This window comes from Acomys minous (genome assembly GCF_964271855.1).
Source record: "Acomys minous genome assembly, chromosome: 11".
NCBI lineage: Eukaryota > Metazoa > Chordata > Mammalia > Rodentia > Muridae > Acomys > Acomys minous.
In genome coordinates this window covers 55,990,411-56,011,164 of record NC_140492.1, presented here as the reverse complement: position 1 = coordinate 56,011,164, position 20,754 = coordinate 55,990,411, and the positions used below count along the sequence as shown (strand labels likewise).

Below are 20,754 nucleotides of genomic sequence, written 5' to 3'. Positions count from 1 at the left end.
CACTCCTGCTAACTCCTGGCTTGGCAGCCATTTCTAGCACAGCGAGGGAGATAATTACATTCCATTTTCAAAACAAACCGTGTCTGATCACGAGCAGCCATGCCTCCTGGTTTCTGGCTGTGAGCATAGCAGGAAGGTGGGTATATCGGTTCTAGGAATGTTTTGTTTGTGTTTGGTTTGGTTTGGTTATTCAAGCCATGGTTTTGAGACATTGGCTGTCCTGGTCTTGTTTTGTAGACCAGGCTGGCCTCGAACTCACAGAGATCTGCCTGTCTCTGCCTCCCTGAGTGCTGGGATGACATGCGAGCATCCCTGCCTGGCTAATGTTTTGTTTTTAAATTACAAAAATTTAGGGGCTGGAGAGAGGGCTCAGAGTTTAAGTAAGAGTGCACTGCTCTTGAGTTCTGTTCCCAGAGCCTGAGGCAGCTCACAAGCACCTATGAGGGGCCCCGACACATTTAAAATGCTATTGTTATTGCTGAGTGTGAGGACAAGCCTGTGGAGCCAGGTCTCTCCACTCACCTTCAGCTGGGTTCAATCCTCTAAACCAAGTTTACCTGCTGCACCATCTCACAGGCCCCATCCTGGTGATGTTTTAAGGAAGACCCTGACGCGCTAGGAGGCTGAGACCAAAGGAATCAGGCTGGTAGATGGGTGGTGTGTTTACATGACTGTTGAGCTGTGGGGAGGGTGTGTGTGTTCAGAGTTAAGACTCAGGCCAGACGTGGCAGATGTCTCTAAATGCTGAAGGCCATGACGTAAGAGGGAGGGAGGTGACTTGCTCTCCAGAGCTAGTTGCTCTCCAGATCCGTCACAACGTGCCGGAGGAAAGAACTTGCTAGGACCCAGAGTTGACCAACAAGATAAAAAAAAAAAAATTCCCTGTGGAAGACAGACAGGCTGCCATCAGATAAAGGCATATCTGAGATGCTACAAAAGAGAGTCCACTTAAATATTTATTATTATTAGTTTTCTTTTTCAGGCAGGTTATCAAGTTGCTCAGGGTGGCCTTGAACCAGCTACGCAGGTGAGGAAATCCTTGAGCTTCTGATCCTCCTGTCTCTGAGCATGAACCACTATACCCAGTGTTGGGGGTGGGGGGAGGGGCTGGAAAGGACTCTGGGGCAAGGGCGGGGGGGAGCTGGAAAGGACCCTGGGGCACATGACACTAGGCAGGCACTCCTACAACTGAGCAACATCACCAGCATGAGGGTCATTAATTTCGTTATTTTATTTTAATTACTTTTGTGTGTGTGCGTGCGCTCACACACAAGCATGCAGGTACTCTTGGTGGCCAGATGCTATGGACACCTGGAGCTGGTGTTACAGACAATTGTGAGATGCCCTCGGGGTGCTGAGAACTAAACTCCAGGCCCCTGCACAATACATTCTGAGCCAACTCTCTAGACCCAAGGTTCATTTATTGAATGATAAATTATATCAGATGGGTAAAGTTCATCGGAGCAGATCAGAGACAAATTTTAACTCATGTAGCAAGAAGATCTTTACCAGAATGCCAAAACTGAGACTCTTATGGTGCTCCTAGGTGGAGCCAAGGATTTAGTGACGTCTTTATTAAGAAGTAAGATATAACATATAAACTAAATACATATATTTATTATGAGTTACCTTAAGAGAGCTAAAAAACATGTCTAGGGTTAGAACACGAGCATACTTATAGATTAAGTTTTCATACAGTGCACACTGACTGAACTTTTATTTCAGGATAAAGCTGGGAAAGACAGCTGGCAATTATTAGATTAGACCTTTACTAGAACAATTTCCCTGTTTCCCCATCTAAAGTAAACTCATAAATGGAAAACAAAATAAAACAAAACTTCCTTTGGAAATATAGCGGTGAAAACAAACAGCAAATGGTAAATGGAAATATTCACAATGCTATCCACATGCCCCGCCCCCCGCCCCGCTCCTGCCCCCCCCACCCCAATTTTGAGCAAGCTCAACACACAGAACAAAACAACTCACGGGGGCTAGAGAGAGAGCCCAATGCCTAAGAACATGTACTGCTCTTCCTACGACCTGACTTTGGTCCCCAAGACCCACGCAGGGTGGCTAATGACCACCTACAATTCCAGAACCCTCTGGTATCCGTGAGCACCTGCACGCACATGCACATGGCCATATACACATAAAAATAAATCTTGGAAACAAAAACCTCAAACCACATCCACACTGATAGACAGGCATACTTCACAGCCCAGATAAGCAACGAACTTACGACCTTCCTGCTGCAGCTTCCGGAGTAGCCGGGGTTGTAGGCGTGTGCCACCAGGCCTGGCTCCCTGATTTTTTTCACTATGGAGCTGCGCCTCTTTTTCACGTCACCGCGTTTTCTGCCTAGAAAGTAACTGCTGTGGCTCTCCTAACCTGCTGAAAATTAAGCATGCGGTCCATGGAACTGGCCCAGATGAGGACGGGCTACTGGACGCGATGTCATTAGTGACAATGATTTCCTCCCGTGCTGCTAATTTGCAGGCACCCTTGTTTGGCGCATCTTTTGCTGGCACACTTCAGTCCCATAAAAACGGAATGTTTGCTATGTTTACAGTTCTGTATGGCTGAAAGGCAAAGTAATTATCTTGCAGAAATGAAGCACAACAAATAATCTTGGAAAGAGTGGGCCGGGAGACGGGCTGTGCAATGACCCCAGCATGCAGGGTTATCAGACACTTCCCAGGCCCCCAGATTATTTATGGCTCGGAAGAAGGCAGTGCAGTAGTAAATCACGAGCGCTGACTGACTGCCTTCTGAAACACAGTCCTGCCCGACACGTATTTCTCTTGAACATCTCCACAAATAAATATTACATGGTCTTCTTCAGTAGATCCTTTGAGCATTTTATTACTTCAAGAAGTCATGTTTAAAGCGTCTTTTGTGTGTGCGCTCGCAGCACACGCACGTGCGTACTTATGCCACAGTGCGCGTGCCGTGAGTCCGCCCCTTCCACCTTGTTGGAGCCGGCAGTGAGCGGCCGGGGGCTTTGCTGTCTCTGCCTCCCGTCCGCCGTGGACAGCTAGGTTACAGACTTGCAGCTGCACCTGACTTCTGGACATCAGTTCTAGGGTTACAAGTCTGGGTTTTCACACTCGTGTGGCAAGTTTTATACACTTCCCCCGAGCTCATGATTGTTATATCCAGAACTTCTACAAAAACAGTGTCTCTTTTTTTTGTTTCTTTGGTTTTTTGAGACAGGGTCTCTCTGTGTACCCTTGGCTGTCCTGGACTCCCTTTGTAGACCAGGCTGGCCTCGAACTCACAGAGATCCGCCTGCCTCTGCCTCCAGAGTGCTGGGATGACAGGCCTGCGCCACTGCACCTGGCACATTCTCTCCTTTTAATTCATATCCTATCTTCCGTTTTTGAGCTGTTACACTAATGACCATGAGTAAGAGTCACTGTTAAGTGACAAAACTGAAACGAGTTAACTTACTCTTTTTTTTAATCTTACGTCCTATAAGCTTCAAACCACTCACTTCTTTTAAAATGTTTAAAAATCATATTCAGTACTCTATGAGAGGCCATGAATATGCTTTGAATTTTTGATGCTGTTAAAATGGAGTATAAATGCAGGGAGCACATGTACGCTTTAACTTTTCGTGTGCTACAAAAATGGGAATAATTCCCATAATAAAGTCAAAAGGCATGAAAATAAAGCAGCTTGCTCTGGCCTGTACACATCACATGCCTTTCAACACCCCTGAAGATGCTTCAGTCTTGAGGTAACACAGATGCTATGCTGTGGTCAGTTACTGCTCTATGGGGCATCTGTCCAGCAGACACCTCCCTTCCATCCAACCCTGGAGTTGCTGGGTAGCACCACCAAGCATCCTAGCAAGCTGAGATGAAATTAGATGAATAATCTCTCCCAAGGCAACTTCTGTCAAACAGTCAAATTATATTGTTTCAGCAAACTCAACGCAAAAGTGCTAACATTTTTCAAAATGCCATTTTGCAAGCATTCAGCTATACAGTAAAAAATGACCGTATGAGTTGTGGCTAACAGGGAGACATCTCATTCGCACATCAGGTGAATAATGTGCTTGCATTGTTCTGTTTATAGCAAAAGCCTCAGATTTTGAAGCTCGTGTTACCTAGTCATGAAGTTATTTATTTGTCCTGTTGTAAACACTTCAGTTAATTAATAATGAGGTTTTAAATACTAAGTTTTCCTAAGAGGAAAAAAAAATGCATACTGCTGACAGCTTCCAAGATGACGTGTGTGGGCAGTGCGTATATCAACCCCTTGTGCCTTCAGAGACAATGCTGTGACCCAGTTTTCCTTCTGCGGAGACAGCAATGCTAATATCAAGATGAGTGGACTTCCCAAGGGCTAATGACGGCTGTCATGACACAGCAGCGCAAGCCAACTTAACTAGCTTTTAGCCTCCTATGTGCACAGTTGTGCATACGCTCTGTCCTCACTGGAACAGCACAGTGTTCAGACAAAAAGATGGGTGAGATGTTGGGGTAACAGTCTTAGGGACCTACTGTTGTAGACGCTGCCTTTTTTACCACCACACTGCTTTGTAGTGCATGACTGTTTTGCCTACTTTTTATGGAGATTCTCCTGACTGATAGAAGCCCATAAGAGAAATCATAAGCATGCTAAGATGACTAAGCGTGGCCACTAGAAAGAAACACAAGTTTGCCATGACTGACATTAAATATCAACCTCAAGGTCTAGATCTGTCCATAATTAGATGCTGAAGCAAATCCCCTCCCATGGACCCTCTTTCACTTAAAGAGAATTAGGTCAGATTTTTACAAAGGCCTGTGATAGATTTACTAAAACGCCCCCATTGTTCTGTTAAACCGTGCCCTGCTGCTTACCCTGCAGCCCTGCTGAATGACAAGGAGTGGCAGCGGCTGCTGAATCCTGAAGGCAGGAAGTTCTATCTACTGCGGCTGGGGATGAGATAACATACCCTCCCCCTCCCCCCGTGCAGCGCTGGGGACAGAATTCAAGAGGCATGCCTCCACGCTCCAGATTTCCAGCCTGGCAAGGAGGGTCAGATACACCCCGAGACCTGCTAGGTGCTACTCAGTGTGCAACTGAAGTGAGAAAGGCCGTGAGGCTGTAGAAGGGAGCTGGCACAAGCTAGTTCTTTTTTTTTTTTTTTTTTTTTCCGAGACAGGGTCTCTCTGTGTTAGCCTGGGCTGTCCTGGACTCACTTTGTAGACCAGGCTGGCCGAGAACTCACAGCGATCGCCTGCCTCTGCCTTTAATCCCGAGTGCTGGGATTAAAGGCGTACGCCACCACGCCTGGCCGGTACACAAGCTAGTTCTTAACGCAGGGTTTTAGTACGTTAAAAAAAAAATCTTTTAGGAGTATCTGACATTGAAAAAGCTGACTTGCAAGTGAAAACAATGGTAAAATGTATATAAATATCATGACGTAAATATATTGAACTGTTTCCTGGTTGTTAAGATGGTCCAGTCCCACCCTGACTTATTTTCAAAGCCTGCCTCTTCTCTTCCTTCTAGCAGAGACACATGGTCTTGATGAGGCTGATCACATCAGTGGATACAGTTTTATAATATACCCCGCCCTGACTATAAAAGACAGATATGCTCACTGTACAAAACCAGGCGAAAGCAGATATAAAATTCCCTGAGGCCTTCACGCAGAGATGAAGCTGCTCCTGAATTCACAATTGTGCGTCTTACGATGAGCAAGCTGTCATCAAGCACTCACGACTATGTTCACACAAACTTGTAGTCAGCATCCCATTTTAACTCTGGACACCTGGGCTTCACGAGCGGGCTGATGGAAGGCGGCAGAAGCTGGTTCCCCAGCTTTCTCCTGCTTAAAAACGAAACTAAACTAAGACAAACCAAACCCCCCAAGCCCCCAAGAACTATTTTATGGGTTTTTTTTAATCTAAAAATTAGATCTATTTCTTATTTCTTGTGTGTATGTATGTTCACATATATGGAGGCATGTCTCTGCTTCTCTATGTGGGTTCTGGAAACTGAATTCAGGCTGTGGTGCCAGGCAGCAAGCGTGCTGTTTACCTGTGAAGCCGCCACGCCAGCCTACCACCTCTGCTCTTAATGCTTACTTTGTTTAGCATCTTTTTTTTTTTTTTAAAGACAGAGTTTCTCTCTGTAGCCTTGGCTGGCCTGGAATCGCTTTGTAGATCAGGCTAGCCTTGAACTCAGAGAGATCTGCCTGCCTCTGTCCCCCCACCCACCCTCACCCCATGATAGGATTAAAGGTGTGTGCCACCACCTGGCTGACTATGGCATCAATATTTTTTTTTTTTCCCGGAGACAGGGTTTCTCTGTGTAGCCTTGGCTGTTCTGGATTCACTTGGTAGACCAGGCTGGCCTCAAATTCACAGTGATCCACCTGCCTCTGCCTCCTGAGTGCTGGGATTAAAGGCGTGCACCACCACGCCCGGCGCTGCGGCATCAATTTTTAACGGTGCTTCCAAGGATAAAATAAATAGCTAACAACAGTGCTGAACACACACGCAGGTGCAAACAGTTTGGTAAGTGTATACCTTCCGGCAATTTAGCAGCCACTTAGAGAGTGAGCGGTATCCACAGACTGAAAGAATGACCACACTTACTACAGGGTGTGTACACGTGATGGGCAACCGTAGGGCACCAAATTTCCAATCACAGTGAATACTGCAGCCTTGTCTCCTGCTCTAGATCAGCTCTGTGGAGATTTGCTCATCACTATGCCAATGGCTAATAAACTAAAATTTCAAAGCTATGACATCATCAGAAGGAGCCACAGCCTGCAGACACTGGGACCTCCCTGGATTGGAGGCTGCAGTGAAGCCCAGTAGATGTCGGGGCCCAGCACGGCCCCCGTGAGTTTGCTGGGGCACGCTCTGCTGCTGGAGCACTTTGTCTGGCAGCCTTCCACTACCGCTTATCAACTCCGTGAGAGTGGCTAGGACTCCCAGGGTCTGATGCTGCTGATGTATAGACCCTGGTTCTTACTCCAGATGCAGAGATCAAAAGTAGGATGTGCAGAAATGTACTCCCACTCACAGAATGCTGGTAGGACACTAATCCCTCAGTGTATTTCACGATAAATAATCCTGTAATTGAGCACCTAATCCATGGTGGCTAAAAATTACTTGCAAGATGGGTAATAAACCTGGATCTTGAGCAATTTTTGATTAGATGAGAAGAAGAAACAGTCACGGAGTCCCTTGCCTTCCTGGCATCACAGGACGCTAGACAAGACCCTGGGGGCGGGGTGCAGAATGTTGTCCTCCTCCCCTAAAGAGTGATGTTTCAGTCTCTGGGATCTATCAGTGTGCTCCCTTACAGGGAAAAGAGGATCAAGCCTGAGGTGGAATTAAGGTTGCTATTAACTGGAGTCTGAAGACTGAAGTGGGGAGATTATCCTGGAGTGTCTGCGTGGGCACCGTGAGCCCTGAAAGCAGAGGAGGCGGGACAGAGGGCCTAGATGCAACCTTGAACCAAGTCACGGGGCGGTGGCATGCTACGAAGCTTTGCCCCCAGGGGCAGGGCAGGGGACTCTTCACTGCAGTCCTGAGGATGCTTTTAGCCCAGACACCTATGGTAGATCTCTTCCCAGTCTACAGGATGTAATCATCTGTGCTGCTGTTGAGCCACTACATTTATGTAACTTAGCACAGCAACAATGGGAAAGTCTCAGAATTTGTATTAGTAATAACAATAAAGTAATAGCAGCTATGAATATTTCTGGCCAATTACACAAACTAAGTAAGCTAGCTACAGTAGCTTCCAAAGGCATTTCCAAAAATCGTGCTTTATACAGTGATATGATAACTCCATATAAAATAAGGCACCAGCCAGCTCAGAACTGATGGAGGTATATTTTGGATATAATCGTGCTTTGCTTTTACTGTCCTGTTTAGTAAAAGTTACAAACAGGATAGAGATATGTTCTGTTCTGGTGTGACTTTTACACAAAATACTCAATTATTTCCTGGATACTTTTTTTTTTTTAAAGATTTTTATTTATTTATTATTTATACACTATTCTGCCTGCATGTGAGCTAGCAGGCCAGAAGGGGGCACCAGAGCTCATTATAGATGGTTCTGAACCACCATGTGGTTGCCGGGAATTGAATTCAGGACCTTTGGTGCCAGTGCTCTTAACCTCTGAGCCATCTCTCCAGCCCTCTTGGATTCTTTTTATTTTGAATGACAATATGATGATGAGACAAAGGCAGCCTCTCCTTCGTTTACCTGTGTGTGTGTGTGTGTGTGTGTGTGTGTGTGTGTGTGTGTGTGTGTGTGTGTATCTCATCATATATGTGCACTATATGTATATATATGCATACACACATGCATGTAGCATGTACATGTATTGTGCAATTATACATGTTGACTTTGGGTGCCTTTTTATGACCCATTTCCACTTTGTTTTTGACACGGGGTCTCTCACTGAGCCCAAAGTCCCTTCATTGGCACAGGCTTGCTAGCCAATATGCTTCATGGATCTGCCGGTTATCTGAGCGCCAAGCTTTTAACAACAACAAACTATTTTAAAATTTTGTGTATGGACATGGGTATGTACACTCGAGTTCCTTTGCCCTTGGAGGCCAGAGGTGTTGGATCCTTAGGACCTGGAGTTACATGTGGCTGTGAGCCACCTAGCACACATGTTAGGAACTGAACTTGAGTCTCAAGAGCAAAGCCCTGTCTCTGGCCACTCACTGTCACCATCTTACACAGGTTATGGGGATCTGACCTCAGGGCCCTGTGCTTGCACACTGTCACCATCTTACACAGGTTATGGGGACCTGACCTCAGGGCCCTATGCTTGCACACTGTCACCATCTTACACAGGTTATCGGGACCTGACCTCAGGGCCCTGTGCTTGCACACTGTCACCATCTTACACAGGTTATCGGGACCTGACCTCAGGGCCCTATGCTTGCACACTGTCAACATCTTACACAGGTTATCGGGACCTGACCTCAGAGCCCTGTGCTTGCACACTGTCAACATCTTACACAGGTTATGGGGACCTGACCTCAGAGCCTTGTGCTTGTATACTATCAACATCTTACACGGGTTATGGGGACCTGACCTCAGGGCCCCCATGTTTGTACACTGTCACCATCTTACACGGGTTATGGGGACCTGACCTCAGGGCCCCTGTGTTTGCACACTGTCACCATCTTACACGGGTTATGGGGACCTGACCTCAGGGCCCTGTGCTTGCCCCAGGCACTCCGCCAACTCCATAGCCCGCCTCTTTGCATATTGAACACCTGCAGGCAGCCAGACAAGGCCCTATTGTCAGAGGATGTGTTCCTGTGAAGTGAAAATATTTAACTCAAGCTCAGAAACAACCTGTGCTCACCTGTCGTCAAAGGCAAGTGGGTGATGCTGTTTAGACAGGTCAGGGTGAACCACGTGGATGACAGAGTAGCCCCAGAAAACAGGAGGAGGAGAATTAACTTCAGCATACCCCGGATAAAATCTGCAAACCTGAAAAGAAACAATATTACATTAACCTCAGCTATGCTTTTCAGAATTGTTTAAGTTAGCAACATACTTCATTGACTGAAATTTTCCCTGTAGAATTTTAAAAGCCAGTTATAAATAGATATTTACTTCTTTCCCTCTATCTACAATATAACTATAATAACTTTTTTCTTTCTTACAAAATATAAAGTATGTTTGGAGTCTACAGTTCACAGAATAGAATTTTTAAACTGACTTTTATTTTTACTCTTTCTAAACACTTTATAATGAACACACAGTAGGTCCGTTTTAGAGTTGACATACATGTGCAAAGTTGGCTCTTCCAAAACTCGCACTCGGAGAATGCACACAAATGCCTCCTTAGCATCTGTGGTCCATCTGGCCTTGTCCAGTTCTCCTTACAAGCTCTCCGTACCCCTTTCCCAGTGTCCCCACAGCAGGGCTTAGCTATGGTACTTGCTGGCAGTGCCCTTCTTCTGGTAATGCTAACGCCCCAGACCCTCAAGTGGCTCACGCCTGCGGATCCTCTGCTCAGCCAGCTTGTCGTCCCCCCCCATACCCCCCCCCCCCGTGGTGGCCCAGGATTCTGCTTTATATCCCCACAACAGCTTTTCTCTGTTGGGAATTACTTGATGTTACCTCTTCTGACTAGTCTGTGAACTTTCTAAGAGCAGGACTAGAGCTGAGCTGTGGCACCATACGGCTACACACCAGCACCCAGGCAGCCAAGGTAGGAGGAGAGAGTTTGAGGCCAGGCTAGACCACAAAATGAGACCTGAAAACCAGTCCAGGGTGGGGAGTGAGGGTCGGAAAGGATGCTGAATATTATCTCATAAAGCTGGGAATTTTACAGCATTTTAGATTCTCAAAACTTACTCCCTTTTCCCTGAATCTACATGAACCCTTCACCTCTCTCCCCATCTCCACTTGCTGCTTTTCTTTCTGTCACAGCCCTGGCTGCACCTAAGCACAGCTACTCCATCTTTTGAACTATTTCCATTATAGAAATGTCCCCAATATGACATTAACCATGTCCTCTCCATTGTCTTTAAGACTGATTGCAACGTCTACTCTGTGCAGCTGCCCTTTGTAACTCTTCAATACTCTCCTTAAAAAAAAATTTTTTTTTGCATCTATTTAATAAGATGTGGCAGATCACATTTGTTGGTGTCTTCTGTAATATGTGACTGCCACGTGAGAGCTGCTGCCACCTGTTGGTGAGAAGAACGGCCTACTTACTTAGTGACAAGTTTGCTCTCTTAACAGGAGATATTTCTATGTACTCTGGACAGATCCCATAGCCTAATAAAAATGTCTGTCCCCAAAGGAGATGTCAAACGCTTGGTCTGAATTCTGACTTTATGAAGGATTATTATTTATTATAGAGAAACTGAATGACTCGTGTCAGAATTTTCAGGGCAACCAGTCAAGGGATTTCTTAGCCCAAACCTTTAGCTTTTGGACTTTATTCTGCTATGCTTTTCTAACATAACAAAATAAAAATAATAACAAAATAAAGTGAGTTGGAAGTTACAGTTTCACTTTATCCCTTTTTCACCCCAGAAACACGATGTAGGAACTGCAAGTCTACATGTGCCGTCCTGTGCCGGCTACGTTTCAGCATCGGACACTGAGAGGTCTGCGCGTCCTCTTTATCTCAAGTATGTACATAGACGCTCTCCTTCCTGGTGAAGGGACCGGCTCGGCTTGGAGGATGCGCTGGCTTGGAGGGTGCATGTGCTCTTTCTTCACACACTCCAAGAGCAGTTTCAAGGGCAGTCACGGGGAGGGGAGATGCTTCTATTTCTAAGATTTCTGTTTTAGAGTAAAGAAGAACCTCCTCTTCTTCCTCCTCACTTCTCTTCCTCTTCCTCCTCACCTTGGGGACACACCTGTTTTTGGGGTTGGCCTTTCTACAAGCGCCCAGAGAGGATCCCACGACATATGGCTCTTCAAGGCAGCTCTTCTTACTAACTACCGTTTTACCTTTTTATTATGTTTAAAAACTGTTATCACTTTTTTTTTTGGTGAGGTCCCCATTTGAGGATGTTGCTCTCAAATAAAACAAAGAGAAAGGCTGAATTACGCTGGAAATACACTTCTCGTCTTCGGGAACTACTTTAGGAGGGTCTGGGAGGGACTGCTGCCCAGCAGCTTCCTGCAGCCGAAATCTTTCTGCCGCCTGAACATTCCTTGTAGCCTAAACAAGAGGCTATCCCTGGCCTCTTCTTCTGTTCTTTCCTAAGTACTGTCCACACTGGGAAGCCCACTTCTCTCTCTCTCTCTCTCTCTCTCTCTCTCTCTCTCTCTCTCTCTCTCTCTCTCTCTCTCTCTCTCCCTCCTTCCCTCCCTCCCCCACCTTCTCTCTCTCTCACCTCCCCATCCACTTCTAAGTTTGATATGAAAGCTTCTCACCTTGCCATAGCTATCCCAACAACACAGCCTCCAACTATGGACCAAAATCCAATCCAGCCAGCATCTACCTGTTAACAAAGCAGCAGACGTATTAATATAAGACTGGCACATTGCAACTGAGGAGAAATTAAATAGTCTTCTACAGTTGATATGAACAGCTAACTGGCAACAAATCTAGGAAATATTTAAGAAAATGAATAAAGTGAAAGGATTCATGTGTGACTAATGAGTACAAATTTTTCTATGTAATTATATCCTCCATTAACTTTTATTGGAATGTTTAAATCAACAAAATAAGACCATTACATATTTCCAGGCATGCACTATATACTAGTGTTGCCTAGCACTATACAGTATTTAGCCTGATACTGACAACCCTCAGTAAGAAAAGATAGGAAATGGTCCCTGACTGCAAGAAGCTTAAATCTAATCATCATAAATAAAACTCCTAGAAAACAGTTTCCTGCTAAAACACCTGGCCGAGCCTGAGACCACATTAAATGATGAGAGACATGAGAGGGGACGCGAGGGACCGGGACGGAGAAGGGTGGGGTTGAGGCAGACAGTGGATGTGACACATACCCCTAGGCCTCACGTGACCCAGCTTGGCCCCCAGGTGGTGGCACTACCTGAGAAGTTCCAGAAGCCTCAGGAGGTAGGGCCTACCTAGAGGAAGGAGGTTCCTGGGGACATCCCCTGGGAACTGTATCTTGTCCTGGGCCCCTCTCTATGGGAAGTGAACTGCTCTGCTCCCCACTATGATGTTCGGCCTCTCTCAGCCCCACGGCAATGGGCCAAGCCAGCACAGGCTAGAGTCTCTGAAGCCATAAGCCTTTTTCCCTGTTAGGTTGCTCTGTCAAATATTTTGTCACTTAGAAGTCTGACGAACACAAGTAGAAGAAGAAAAGCTGAATTCTGAAAACGTTTCTATTCCTGCTACTGATGAGCTCAGTGACCCTGGTCAATTACGCCTCTTCTCTACAAAAAGATGAGCGAGACCACACGTGCCCAGGCCTTGGCTCTGGCAGCACACGCACAGCAAGTCCTCACCGAGCATTGGCGGCTACTCCCACCTCAGGATGCTTCTCCTCTTTTAGCTCTTCCCCACTTCCGAGCCCACATTCTCTCGGGGGACACTACAGTGCTATATCACTTGTGCAGGCATGTTCGTGTCATGGCGCTAGCACTTCCCCAGCCTGTGTGAGACCCTGAAAACTCAATTCCCAATCGTGGGAGGTAAAAGTGTTTGGGGTACTGTTGTACTGGCTCCACACCACAACTTCTGCTGTCTTTGCTCTACTTTGAACCCTGTGGCAGGCCACCAGCTAAGCTCCTAGGAGCTCAAGGTGTGCTGGCCATTTCTCAGCCGGAGTTCCGGGGGTAGGAGGCAACGCCCACCTTCTAGCGAGCCTCCTCACACATACGTCTTTGTTTTTCAGGAAGAAGAGTAGGCAAGAGACTTGAGCAGGTAGTTCACAAAATAGGAAATTCACATATCCACTAACAGTTGAGAAGAAACTACAGATGCCACGGTGTATACAAAGCACAGCACGTCTATGAAAAATGCTAACATTAGCCGGGTGCGGTGGCGCACGCCTTTAATCCCAGCACTCTGGAGGGAGAGGCAGGCGGATGGATGTGAGTTCAGGGCCAGCCTGGTCTACAAAGCGAGTCCAGGACAGGCAGAGCAGTTAGTTACACAGAGAAACCCTGTCTCGAAAAACCAAAAAAAGAAAAAGAAAGAAAAAGGCTAACACTGCTGCATAACCAAGGCTCTATGGGCAGGAGCAGGGAAACACCAGGTTCTGTAACGGATGCAGCTGCCTTGGACAGGTTTTACATTGTCTGCTAAAGGAGGCGTACATGAAAACCAGCGGTTCCACTCCTAGACAGAACTGTGCAGGAGGAACACCGAGAGCAGCGCACGAGAAAGGTCACACCATCCTGCTGTGACAGCGAACAATGGGAAACAATCTAAAAGTTCATCAGAAGCCGATGGCCAAACTGTCCATTCATAGAACCAGAGCAGCACACCAGCGTGCTGGCGTTTTTTCTATCTGCCTCTCCTACCGTGCTGTCTAGAAGCAAAAAGAATGAAGTAAAGGCAGTGAGCATGGTGAAACGGTTTAATGTGGTCGGTATTCTTTTGCATCTGTGTGCACGCGCACGTGCGCACTCGTAAGCGCAGGTCAGAGAAGACCTTGTGGGGATCAGCTCTCTCCTACTATGTGGGTAAAGAGTATGAAACTCGATCATCATCTCTTACCCACTGCGCCATCTTGCTGGACCACGGTTATGTTTTTAAGAAAGGTGACATCCTGATTCTGAGGCAAGAAAGTACTTAGAATAGCAATACATCAGATGAAGGGTTCATAATTTACTTTATCAAGAACGAACAGGGATGATGAAGCTTCCACCTGCCCCATAGGAAGCTTGTTTTTGCAACAATGATTTAGGCAACATTTTACCTGGTCCTTGACGTTAAAATCAAAACACATCACCACTATTTATAAATTAACTGAGCTAAAATACTGACAACATAGATAAGACACAAATACTTACTTGACTAACATGCACTGGGGTTAAAATTAAATCCAGAACTCCAGACCAGCCAGCGAACACGCCAAGTGGGATCGCGTATGCCAAGGCAATCATCAAAAACCTCAAATTGCTGCAAGAGAAAACATTATTACAAATTTAAAATGTTGGATGTAAACTATTTATGACATACTTAAGTCATTTTGAAACTGGAATAGGAAATTTATTAATAAACTCAAAATTCCTTAATGTTTTAATTTTTAAAAAATAATTAATTTTACTTTATTTTATGTGCATTGGTGTGAGAGTGTCAGATCTCTTGGAACTGGAGTTACAGACAGCTGTGAGCCACCATGTGGGTGCTGGGAATTGAACCCGAGTCCTTTGGAAGAGCACACAGTGCTCTTAATCACTGAGCCATCTCTCCAGCCCCCAACTTCTTAATTTTTTATAAGAATGTACTCCGTGGCACCCAGTCCTAAATAGGATGATTTTATCACAGCCCTGCCCTCAAGGTTCAGCAGGTGGAAAGACTGTAAGAACCGGAGTTGGTGGATGACTCTAGGAAACACAATTTTCCAGACACAACAGGGCGGAGGCAGACGCCAACTCAGAGCGTGGCAGCACGCACAAGCCCTGCACAGGTTCAAGATGGACCAAACCCCAGCACTGAGAAGAGAACGGGCACAAAGTCTCAGCCCTGATCAGGAAGCCAGCTGTAAATGACATCCAGTGGGAGAGGGACAATCAGTTTTCTTTAATGGGCAGACAATGGACAATATCAATCACTCGGCAGGGCAGGGTCCATGCTCAGAAATAGTTGGCTAACTCAAAACAGATGCCTTGCTTTTCACTTTGTGCGCTTGTCTTTCTCAAGAGAGAGATGATGAAGCCCAGTGGGCAGGGTGTGGTGAGAGCTCGAGAGGAGGAGGAGGAGGGGAAACAGGATCAGTATCTATTATGAAAGTCTCAAAAAAACAAAGCAAGAAATCACCCCAGAAGTATCGTTTTCATTTATATTTCTTCACTTTCCAATGTTTGTCGCGTTATATTTATGCATTAAGCTGAATCTAGGAAGCTGAGGCAGAAGGGTTACTTTGAGTTTGGGGCCGTAAGTTCCAGGACAGCCTGGGTTATAGATCAAGACCCTGTCTTTAAAAAAAAAAAAAAGTAAAACCAAACCAAACAAAAATCCATACAGCATCTAAGGCCAGAGAAAGATAGAGACAAACGGACAGATAGATAGATAGACAGAGAGAGAAAGAGAGAGAGAGACAAGAGAGAGACACAGAGATAGAGAGAGATAAAGAGACAGACACAGAGGGAATTAATCTTAAACCTAATTAAGAGAGCAGAGACAATCTAAGAAACACGGTCCATGCTATCAGCCTACAGTGATCTATAAATCCAATGTAGTTACAACTAAAACCTTACTTGTACTTTTTTCTAGAAACTTAAGAAATATGAAAAATAAAATTCCTTAAAAAGCTAAGTACCCTTTAAAAATAGATTGGTGCGGAAGCCCTTGTCCTGAGATGAACTGCTTGGCTAAGGCAGTGACAGGATGACACTAGCTCACAACAAGAGGACCACAGAGAAGCACGGGGACCGAGCACGGGGACCGAGCACCGAGGCTCCACGCAGGGAGACGGCCCTGCCAGCCAAGGGTGCTTCCACACACCGCTCATCATGTCAGGAAAAATACCCTGCTACACCATTGCCAACGGCATTCACTACGGTGAGATAAAAACCCAGAAATGAAAGGGAAAACCAATAAGTAGTAATCTTAAAAACTGTGCACGCTCGTTAGGCAGGCCACAGATACTTGAAAATGTTTAGATCAACAAGACTTTTATACATAAAATGCATAAGCCATGTAGGAACTACCTGTAAGAAGTAGACAAAACTACAGACAGGAAATTAGAGCAGATGAAACTGTGTAAGCCACAAATCACAGAATGAGAGTGAAAACCAATCCCATTAATAATCACATAATAAAACTAAATAAAATATAGCTTACAGCTGTTATGGCGGCAAAATCAGATAATTAGGAAATACTGCTAATGTGATGTGTACTTGGCACTTCTGAGAGATGGGCTCAGCGGCTGCTCTTCCAAAGTACCCAGGTTCAGTTCCCTGGACCCACATGGCAGCTCACGACTGTCTGTAACTTGAGTTCCATGGGATCTGACACCCTCACGCAGATATACAATCAGGGAAAACACCAATGCACATAAAATAAAAATAGACGCGTCATTAAGAATACTTTTTAAAAGAAAATTTCAACGCTGGCTTGATAGTATATTACTGTTAGGACTCACTGAAGTGTGATACTTCAGTTATCTTTAAAAAATGTTCTTAAACAGTCAGAGCCTGGGGCAGATGGATCCAGCCTTTGAGCAAAGCTTGGGTGACACAGTGAGATTCTATCGGTTTTAAATGTGCATATTTTAACATGCATTACATATACTGAGGTATTTCTGGATGAAGTTAACCGTCCTGGGGGACGTGAATGGGACAGAGTGACGAGGCACCAGTAACTGGTGGTGCTGGCTTCTTGATGTGGAGGGCGGATTTGTATTATTCTACTTTGTTCATATTATCATGTCTAAAACCAAAACCTTAAGAATGTCGTCCCTTTGGTCCAGTGCTTGCCTGGCAGGCATGAGGTCTTGAGCATGGTTCATTTCTGGGTATTGTGGCACATGCCTGTAATCCCAGTACCCAAGAAACTAAGTAAGACACTAAGCAGGAGGAGGCAGGAAGATCAGAAGTTCAAGCCTGACTACAGAGTGAATTTGAGGCCATCCTGGTCAAAATGACACCCTGTCTCAAAAACAAAACACAGTCAAACAGAATGATGTAAACTGAGCACAGATCCATGTGGGAAACTATATATATTTTTACAAAAGTCAAGAGGCAAAGAAACACTCATAAAAAGCCACCTGATAAGTGGGTAGGAGGTGAGAGGGAGGAAAAAAAAAAGGTGAAAATAAAATGAAGGGCTGAATGTGTCGACGAGCTTAGAAGGAACAGGTTCAACTCTGAAACGCAAAACCAACAGCCATCACAGAGCACACCACTGACACACAAAAGGGCAAAGGGTGACGTTAGGTTACACAGGCAAAATCTATCAAGAAAAGCTAGTCCATCTCTAATCCCAGCATCTGGGAGCAGAGGCAGGCGATCTCTGTGAGTTCGAGACCACCCTGGTCTATGACTCGAGTCTAGGACAGGCAAGGATATACAGAGAAACCCTGTCTCAAAAACAACCACCACCACCACCACCAACAACAACAACCCCCAAAAACAGCCCAAGCAAACTGCATGGTGGAAACCTGAAGCAGAAGTGTTGCTGGTTTTGCTGCTTCAGATAATGAAATTACAATTTGGAGAGGCAGATTTTTAAAATTGAAAACATTTTAGAAATCAGAATAGGAAGTAAGGATTTCTGGAGTCTTTGCTTGAGGGTGGGGCAAAGCAGAACGCCCTGGAGAGCCCTAAAGCATAGCAGGTCAGCGTGCTAAGTAAACAAACCAAGACACAGAGTGCAGCCTTGGTGCAGCCTTCTCACAAGGAAGAAAACTACACTCCAGTCCACAGCAGTCGGAACAGCCCTGTCTGGGGACATGAAATCATTCTTCTTTCCTGTCAGAACTAGTTGTTTTTAACTCCAAGTCCTTTAATGCTTTGAATTTCCCACTGACAAAGAACTTCTGCTGTTAGCTGTGCAGTGTTTAAAAAAAAAAAAAAACAACTTGGATAAACAGCTTTTTTTTTTTTTTTTTTGGTTTGTTTGGGTTTTGGTTTTTTCGAGACAGGGTCTCTCTGTGTAATAGCTCCTGGCTGTCGTGGACTCACTTTGTAGGCCAGGCTGGCCTTGAACTCAACAGAGATCCGCCTGCCTCTGCCTCTAGTGCTGAGATTAAAGGGATGTGCCAAAAAACAAACAAACAAACAAAAAATAACAACAACAACAACAACAAGAAATACACCACCACCCCAGCCTGATAAATAGCATTTTAAAGAACTGTTATTTTAAACTATCACCTTGCAAATGTGTGCCACTGACCCCAATTAACTAACAGTTTTTGTTACATTCATTTAATTATTGTGTGTGTGTGAGAGAGAGCAAGATGAAAGATAGATGACAGAAGGATGGATGGATGGATGGACGGACGGATGGACAACTTTCCAGAGTCTGCTCTCTCCCTCGTCCACGAGGATCCCAGGGATGGGTTTGATGGCATCTTCACCTACTGCGCCATCTCGCTGCCTGTGATGCCTTTCTATCTACTACGTGGACAGTAGTGTACACGGTGCTACAGTAAGGTGGATCTTCAAAACCTCCTCACTGTACCTTAAGAGTAAGAAACCTAACTTTATTTGGTCATGTTTCACAAAGCATGTGCCGTCACCGCATGTGAAGCGTACTTCATCTCACCTCGCTAAATGTCAGGGCTCGGTCCACTAAAGCAGTGGGGCTGTGAACCATGTGGTGTGGGGCTGGCACAACCACGGAACTGAGCTTTTAATTTCACCTTTTAACTAACTTAAGCCTAAACTTCAAGCCACGAGAAAAGTACTTTTCCACTAAACTTTATTTATTTGTTAGTTATGTGCCCTGTTGGAAATAAAGCCCAGTGCTTCCCGCTCACTAGGCAGCACTCTACAGGCTGCGCGACATCCCTGGTCCCTGAGCTTTAGTTTTTGAAGAACTACACCTCACTTTAACAACTGGAACATTAAGACATTATTGGGGTACACCCTCTGGGGTCACTGAGTTTCTTGGTGTCAAGAACTAATCTAATTCTCGTTTCTTCTACACCCTGACCCACTACTGCAATGTGCTCACCAGAAGAAAGCATGCTGCAGTGTCGCTAGTCACAATACGCTGCAATGTGCTCACCAGAAGAAAGCATGCTGCAGTGTCCCTAGTTGCAATACACAGCAGCAGCACAGAACTACGTGTCTGCTGCGGGGGATACAGGTCGCTTAAGTGGCTAGTGCCGAGACACTTTCAGCAAACCCACGGTGAATTCTGGATATTTATAGTCAACAATCCAAACAAGATCAAGTGGCCAGAGGTGGTGACATCTGTCTTTAATCCCAGCATTCTAGAGCAAGGCTAGCCTGGTCTACAGAACAAGCTCCAGGCTAGTCAGTGCTACACAATAGGACTTTGTCTTATAAACACACAACAAGAAGAAAAGTAGTTGCTAGAAACCAGCATTAAATACCTAAATAATATCCCAAACAGCTGTTGATAGATCTGAACATAGGACTTGGACTAGCTATAAAAAGCTGTAGGTTCTTATACCAAAAAAAAAAAAAAAGCAATTTTAGATGAAGAGATGGTAAGATCATTATTTCAGCTATGGAAACTTTGATTAGAATTATGAGAAAAAAGCCCTAAAGACTGACTGTATTCTAAGGAGGTGACAGACTGCCACCTATGACCCAGTAAGATCTTTTCTTTACTGTTAAGGACCCTGTAGTCAAGGTGTGAGAACACAAGACCTTTTTAAATTTTTAGATAAGAAGTAAGACATTGGAAATATTGCTCAACGAGTACTTTTCAACTGTAAATTGATAAAATTTAAATACACAGCAACTATTTCTAATGAAAAAAAAAAAGAGTCCAAATTGACACATGTTCTCCTGAGCACACAGTGGACACTAAAAAAGTGATAGTAAAATAACCCATTAATAATTTTAATATTGACTACACATTAAGATAATAAACTAATATTGACTACATGTTTAGATATATATAGTTGAATAAAATATGCCATTAAAATTTATTTTATTTATTCCCTTCTAATATTTCTTAGTGAGCTACTAAAAACTTCAAGATGATGCATGTGGCTTGGGTATTAATACAAAGGACACAATGATATAGTTCACAGTCCACAGTGACAGTTTGATGTGTCCATGCGTCAAGCACAGTCCTGGCACATGTGAGCCTTTGGGGGCAGAATTTAATCTTACCACATTGATGTTAAACCAGTAACTGAAGTCATACATTGTATTTCCCACTCTATGAGCCTCATGGGGGTACACTGAAATGGTGTTACATGATACATACAGAATATCATTTTATTACCTTGTATTGACTAGTGTCTGTGTAATGTGTGTTACCACATAATAAAGAACCCAAGGGCCAGGCAGTAGTGGCGCACGCCTTTAATCCCAGCACTTGGAGGCTGAGGCAGGGGAATCTCTGTGAGTTCGAGGACAGCCTGGTCTACAGAGTGGTTCCAGGACACCCAGGGGTACACAGAGAAACCCTGTCTCAGAGAAAAAAAATAGTAGGAAAAAAATATAAGA

The 20,754-nt window shown here is 44.9% G+C and overlaps 1 protein-coding gene across 1 annotated transcript in view; it reads right to left on the bottom strand.

Annotated features, from left to right (window-relative positions):
* The window catches only part of SLC49A4 (solute carrier family 49 member 4), a 70,347-nt gene that overhangs the window by 14,612 nt on the left and 34,981 nt on the right, over nt 1-20,754 (bottom strand). Inside the window, exons 5-7 of the mRNA XM_084800499.1 lie at nt 14,449-14,557; nt 11,887-11,954; nt 9,347-9,474 (exon numbers count right to left, since the gene is read on the bottom strand). Of these exons, the coding sequence (XP_084656625.1) occupies nt 9,347-9,474; nt 11,887-11,954; nt 14,449-14,557 (305 nt within the window). The remainder of the gene's footprint in view (nt 1-9,346; nt 9,475-11,886; nt 11,955-14,448; nt 14,558-20,754) is intronic.